At 35.7% G+C, this 7,779-nt stretch overlaps 1 protein-coding gene across 1 annotated transcript; it reads left to right on the top strand.

Moving 5' to 3' along the window:
• Positions 1-4,098: 4,098 nt before the first annotated feature.
• On the top strand, positions 4,099-4,497 carry LOC121379624 (large neutral amino acids transporter small subunit 4-like). The gene has a single exon (XM_041508272.1). It carries the CDS (start codon positions 4,099-4,101, stop codon positions 4,495-4,497), a length of 399 nt encoding a protein of 132 aa, XP_041364206.1.
• Positions 4,498-7,779: the final 3,282 nt, after the last annotated feature.

Here is a 7,779-nt window from a genome sequence, read left to right on the forward strand (position 1 = left end):
TAGTTACGTAATAACTCAGGTAGTGCGGTTTTACGACCCTGGTTTCTGGCGAACTAGGCGACAGTAAGTCTGACCATCTAAGAAAAAATACCGTCTCTGGGAGTTGTGGGAATATCACATGATAGGTGAGGTACCGCGTTGTGCCCCCAGGCGATATTCGCTGTCTCTCAGATTTTTGAATAAATAGATAGGATTTTAGAGATATCGGGGAGAAACATTGGAAATATCCAGGGGAAACGGACGTCGTCCACTGAACAATCTATATAAGTTCAGTCCAGACGTGGTAAATATATTTTTCTGCTCTGTTGTATAACCTTGATGTGATTGATGTGACTTTAAATATTTTAATACTGTATTATACCAATATTCTTTAGACAGTGTCTACGGTAATCTGACGAAGTAAATTGTAGGCTTCACTGTTCTAACATATTAAAGCTTAGCCAGTAATCCTAGAGGACCTAGGTAAACTGTAGGTTATTGTCTTTATTGTGATAGGTACCAGTATTAATTCTGTATTACAAGGTTACTGAATGAGTAGTTAAGGGTTAATTAAAAATTAACCAGTTAGGAATAGAGTTGTAATTCCTTTATTAATTAAGGTCCCCTGGCAGCGTTTCTCAATTGTCACACGTGTGGGTGTTGTATTACGGTGAAGTGATTAGAATATTGTGTAAACTAGACACCTAGAGATTAACTAATTAAGTGATTAGTTCTGGGTTGTTATATTTGTTGTTGTTAATTAACTACTGCGGCAAGTACATTTGTCAGCGTAGTGTTAATACAAATTCCAAAGTGTATTGTGTTTTGTTGTGTTTTCTAGTGAACTAAACGTGTTATATACATATATTTATATAAGATCTTATCTCTGATTATACCTAGAGCCGAGACACTCGGGTATTGGACTGCCCGATACAGAGAGATCTAATAGATATACAGTTAGGAGAGATATTTGGATAATCGTGTTTTATTCAGTTACGGGTATTATAGGATCCCCGTGACATTGTGTCAGAGTAAAATGATGGAAATACATGGTGTAAAGGTTTTAGGCCAGCTCATTTGCCCAAAATGCTGTACTTGGATAGTATTTAAATATGTAAAGGCAAATAGATGACAAGTGTATATAACTTGTGAATGCCCCCGGGGTATGGATGGAGTTCACAATAGTATATAGAAATTGCATTTAAACTAATGTGTGACTGTTTCCGCCTCTAAACCAGTGTCATGTACACAATCGTTCACATGTGAAGTAGTCACAATATCAGTATCTTCATCATTTTCTTGGCTTACATCGACAGCCAACCCCACTGAACGTGCACAATCTTGTTTCTTCTGGAATTTACTGAGACATCTTAGCAGTGGCCATCTTCGCTATTTACAAAGAGGCAATACTGCCTTTCATTATTTCAAGTTCCTTTAAAATAATGGCCATGTCCATGTGACTGTAAAGAATTGGCGGCAGTTTATTCAGATCTTTCGCAGTAAAGCGCCCCTATTATGGGAAGGGTCTATATGGAAATATAATTAAGTAGAACAAACGCAAAACAATTTATTGCAATTTATTAAATTGTATTTACACAAACAAGAAAATCAGTTCATTTTCATTGGTTGGCTATTATTTATTCATTAACACTAGGATATTATGTTCAATTAAATTTTTGTTAGTAATAATCACAAAAAGAGAGAAAGAAAGAAAGAAAGAAAGAGAACGAGAGAAAGAAATTACAATGCAAGTGACTGAATAATTTAATTTATAAAACAACAATAATCGGGGCCGAAACGACTAGGGTTATGGGGCCGAAACGTCTGAGGCCGAATGTGTAGCGGGGCCGAAAGCATTAGATACATATTATGTACATTAAATGCACTTTATTAACAAAATAAAAATTAGTGCAAATCGAAACATGGGGCGAAATGACTCGGTTAGAGGTACGAATCAACCCTGTTCAAAACGACTCGGGTGAACTAGTAATAAGGGTGAAACGACCTGTTACCATATTATTTTGGTAACTGCAAACTTAAAAATTTCATCAATGTGTTATATAACAAAATATCAGAGTGAAAAGATTTATTAGAAATTACTCCGATTGTGTGATGCAGAAGCCCTTGTCAGTATTAATTAAATGTGTGGTTGCTGAAGTGATGACAGCCGAGTACCTCGCCCCTGGTTTCATTGAAAACTGGTCTGGTAGACGTGTTCAGAGTAACGCTTCCCGCCGAGGCCAATTGTTTGATTGGTATCACGGTTCATCGAAAAGGCACCATGACACTAGCTGTATTTGAAAGACTTTTACCGATGCTTGTCAATTTGACGTTTTCAATATTTGCACTAGTAACGGGTAAAAACCCTGCTGGCTCAACACACAACATGAGCGTATAAAACGATTATCAGAACGAGTTTCCTAAATTATGTCAATGTGATCATTTATTTATCGCAAACTGTCATTTAAAACACACATTATGTTTGATTATATTTGCTACACAGTCGATGTTAATTACAAAGACGCTGATAACACATCATAACGTTCCACACATATGGGAAATTTATTATAATTTATTACAATTTCTATTATAGTCTTAGAGAGGAAACCCCTTACATTTTTCCATTAGCAGTAAGGGATCTTTTATATGCACCATCCCACAGACAGGATAGCACATATCACGGCCTTTGAGCAGTTATGTTGCACTGGTTGGAATGAGAAAAAAAACAATCAGTTGAATGAATCCACCGAGGTGGTTCGATCCTGCGGCGCAAACACCTCAAGCAAGCGCTTAACTGACTGAGCTAAATGCCGCTCCTGAAGGTAATAAGTATGAATGACCCCTACTTATTATTATTATTATTATTATTATTATTATTTCATTATAGTAATACTGTAAATGTAAAAGGATACATGGCATCCAATTATGAAAATTACAGAAAAAAGTAGCTGAGGTGTCAATATACAAGGAAGAAATATAAGGTACGTGATTTTAGGTCAAGCATGACATCATTCAGTCATTGTTAATGATAAATGAACACTATGATTTGAAAAAAAGAAGTGTATTTATATGCAACAGTGAACGAAAACTAGGTCTGTGAATAAAATTATACTGACACTGAAACCATGATTGATGAAGTAAAACGAAGAGAAAGCAAACCAAAAACAGAAAATCTCAAACTATGTTACATTGACAGTGAATAAAAGATGGAATTGGTGAGTAAAAACGTTATTTTACATGAAGAGTGGTCTTAGTGTTACAAAACGTTATATTATACAGAGGCGGATCTGGCCCCCCACTAAATTTTGCGATAGTTATAATTAATTTTCATCCCCTGCAAACCTCCCCAAAGTTCCCTTGACATTCTGCCTCATGTCATTACCCCCCCCCCCCCCCGCCCCCTCCCTCCAAATTGATTTTCTGGATCCGCCACTGTTATATGGGAGAAGAAGTACGAAAATAGGCAGAGTTAGATCTTTTTTATAGACACAGTTTTACTTCTGAGTACCAAACTGTTGAGAAGTATAGATACATTTTATTCAATAAAACCATTGGAAATTAATTTAATCTGTTTGGGCTTCTTACAAATATTAAGACGACCAGAAACACATTGAATATACAGACACTGATATTCTAAATAAGAAAATATATTTAATATGTAAGTTTAATCGTAGAAATATTTTATTAGTCGGAAACATCTTACAATGCAGTAAACTCGGGAATGTCCCTTCAACCTGATGGCGAACCCTCGACTGTTGAGAAATATAGATACATTTTACTCAATAGAACCATTAGAAATATAGATACATTTTACTCAATAGAACCATTAGAAATATAGATACATTTTACTCAATAGAACCATTAGAAATATAGATACATTTTACTCAATAGAACCATTAGAAATATAGATACATTTTACTCAATAGAACCATTAGAAATATAGATACATTTTACTCAATAGAACCATTAGAAATATATATTTATTTTTCCTGCTTGCCAGCAACACATCATGGACATTAACCTGACAGATAATTTTACTCAATAGAACTATTAGAAATGAATTCAATTTCATTTTTTCTTTTCTTTTTTCTTTTCTTTTTCTTTTGCCAGTAGCACATCATGGGCATTAACCTGACGGCGAACCCTCGCCTGCGGATGCTGTACGTGGTGTGGGGGTTTATCGAAATTCTGCTGTTCGGCGGTCTCATCTTCGGCTGGGGCTCCCTCGTCTACGTCCTCAAAGACGAGGGCATCTACGCCTACCTCTGCGACTGCACCGACAACTGCACCTTCGGCAACAGCAAGACCACGTCCACGACGACGACGTCTCCAGTTACTGCGACGAACCTGACTCCAACGACCAGCGGTGACGTCAAAGGGAAAGGGTGTAAAGAGCAGGACTCGATGCTCTCGCTGGTGTTCACGGTGGCGTCGTTGTTCTTCTGTGTGGGAAGCGCCGTCATGGGACACATCAACTACAAGTTTGGAACGAGAGTCACTCGCATCTGTGCTTCGTAAGTTATAGCTGAACATACGTATATATATATATATATATATATATATATATATATATATATATATAGATATATATCTGTGCTTCGTAATAGCTGAACATACGTTTATAGATAGATAGATATATATATATATATATAGATAGATAGATAGATAGATAGATAGATATAGATAGATATATAAAGATAAAAGAAAACAAGTGTACAGTATATATGTATTTTAAAAAACAATTTAAAGAAATAATGATCCTTTTACATGTTTCAGTCTGTACTTATCTTCAGAAAGGAACTAAATAACTGCTAAATATGACGTCATACATATTATGACGTTACTGTAGTAGAAGGGGATTGATTTAATTACGTCATTGTTGCTTTTATCTAATGAAGAGCATTAAGAAGTGGAGAAAACTATATAATAAAATACATTTCCTTTGTCTTTCTTTTCATTTCATCATTGGTATCTATGTGATAAAATGGGAAAATGGTGAATTTAATATCTTTTTGTGCCGCACATGTATTTAAATGTGAACTCAAGGGTATGCATCTTGTTTCAGGTTGTTTTATTTGCTGTTTGTGTACGCGTACTCTGGCTCTCAGCTGAGTGGTATGACCAATGTATTGTTCTTTGCAACCTTGGCATGTAATTACATAAATAACATTGTTAACCGAACAATCCATATCCCTATGTACCCAAAATAAACCTTTGTGGTTGAATTGTATATGTGTGCCTTCTAAAATATGTTGGCATGTACCACAGTTACTTCGGTTACACTTTTTGACACTGCATTTATGTTCTACTGTTGTAGATTCAAATCGTGCTTTTGTCAGTATCTGTTTCAAGTTTTTGCTTTGTCTCTTACTATTTATAATTGAAATAGAGTCTAGTATGGATGACATTTTTTCATTTTGTTTTAAAATGTGCAATTCTGACAAGATCTTTTTATATATATCGGGGTTCTGCGGGTTATGGGTGGATACAAATGCCAGCGGCCTTTTCGCTGAAACGATTTGTTTTGGTTTTAAAAGATATTTTCTAATACTACCGCCTTTTCGATACTATCTGATATTAGCTGTTTTGGATAACCTCGCGTTTTAAGATACATGTTTAGTTTTCTGAGACGTTGATCACGTGTTTGTATATTTGACACAATCATACAGATACGCCGTGCTAGGTTATATGGTATACTTCTTCTCGTATGACTCGGATGACAGGATGAGAAAGAAAGGTACTGTTTGCTATCAGTTGGTTTGTAAAATATATCAGTTTCTATTATGCGTCCACACTTGATTACTAAAGTGTCTAGAAAAGGAATTTTCTTTGCGTCTGTTTCCATAGTAAAGTTTATGTTACTATTCAGTGTGTTAAGTAACTCATGAAATAATTCCAAACAGTGTTTGGACAAAGGCCACAGTATGAAACAATCATCAAGAAAACGTTTCCAGTTCTTCTTGAAATATAGCTGAAAGTCTGATCCAAATATATTTGTAATTTTAGTTTCTAATATTTGTTCTAGGTAACCTAAAGTCAGTGTGGCATAAATTGGTGCCATTTTGGTACCCATTGCCGTCCCTTTAATTTATTTGTAATGTTTCCCATCAAAGTAAAATATATTGTTTTCCAATATATATTTTATGCTTTCTACAATTAAAGACTTCTGTTCTGGATATTTGGTTAACCAGTATGACACTGCGGTGATTCCAAGGTCATGTGGTATGCTGGAATATAGTTTTGTTACATCAACAAATGTTACCAGTACGCTTTCTTCCGTTGTTTTTTCTGGCAGGTTGTTGATGAAATCCATAGTGTCTCTTGTATAACTGGTTACTTTTAATAAAAATGGTTTCAACAATATATCAATGAAATTGCTCAGTCTGTGGGTTGCACACACTGGGCCAGCTACAATTGGCCGTAACTGTAAGTCATTGGGATGCAATAATTCTACATAACTTTTCTGTGCTTCTCTGCACATAGAATTAATAATCTGGCTCTTATGTACTTTAGGAAGGCCATAAAAATTACTCTCCTTACATTCAAAATTTGTTAAATAATCAAATTCCTTTTCGGTCAATTCTCCCTCAAATCGTTTTATAAATGTTTTAAGTTGTTTAAAATTGTTTGATTTTACCTCTGTAATTTCTATGTAATTATTCTGATCTTCAATTATGGAAAGAGCCATTTGTTTGTATTCAGCGGTATTCATGATAACAATTGCACCACCCTTATCCGCTTGTTTAATAACAATAGACTTATCATTTGCTAAATTTAATAAACATTTTCTTTCACAATCTTTTATATTTGAATTTGATTTAGGATTGTTATTGAGAGGATATTTTGAAACTACTTCGATGTATATATATATTTTTATTTTATTTTATTTTTATCCCACTTCCCCTTTCCTTTCTCTCCTTTGAATTCCATCTCATTTCTTCCCGATCTGGCAACTCCTCCTATCTTTCAACTTCTTTCACTGTCCACCTCCACATCCCAGTCCTTGTCTCTCCAAACGCGGCAGGTGATTGTCTCTTGTGGCTATCTGTGCCACACACACGTTTATATATTTTACCATGGGTCCAGCTTCTGACATCGCCAGCCATTGTATCTGTAGTCATAAGCGTATGAGACAGGGGGTCGGAGGGAATATCATAATTCTATAAACTTCAGTTCTCTACGTTAACTTTTCTGTCCTGTATCTAGATGGCGCCTGCTTCTATTTTTTTTAGGTGCCAAATAGTAAAATTAGGAGCCATGTTTATATCCTTATAGTGTATGTATGCATGTGTGTGTGTGTGTGTGTGTGTGTGTATGTGTGTGTGTGTGTGTTGTAGTCAGTTTATATTTCGGTTATGTCATTACTCTACTGATAATGAATTCACTTGAACCAGGCACGGAACTAGGATTTGTTTAATAGAGGTGGGACCTAGCCCCAGTACTCTGACGGTAATGTGCGTCATAACTGTTCGAATGTCCGTCTATCTCTCTTACACGGCTAGGGTGGGACCATAAGGTTAATGTCACATTTTTCATTGACTTTGATAACCAAAACTCCTTACTTTGTAGAAAGTTAAAAGTAATTACATGCGCCCCACCCCAACCCCCACCCTTAAAAAAACAAAAAACAAGTGGGGAGGCGGGGCCATTGGGTCGCCGCCTAATTCCTCGCCTGCAGATGTCACAGTAGGAGTTGAAATGTGTTTTATTACTTTTTATCCTAGTATATCAAAATTAAAACGGTAATCTCGGTCATCTTAAACATTGCTAATTTTCTCTCCAGATGCTAAGAAATTGCGT

Source organism: Gigantopelta aegis, chromosome 8 (assembly GCF_016097555.1).
Source record: "Gigantopelta aegis isolate Gae_Host chromosome 8, Gae_host_genome, whole genome shotgun sequence".
Classification (NCBI taxonomy): Eukaryota; Metazoa; Mollusca; class Gastropoda; order Neomphalida; family Peltospiridae; genus Gigantopelta; species Gigantopelta aegis.

Bases quoted from the DNA above. Each gene is read 5' to 3' on its own strand.
- LOC121379624 (XM_041508272.1), top strand. From the start codon at position 4,099: ATGGGCATTAACCTGACGGCGAACCCTCGCCTGCGGATGCTGTACGTG.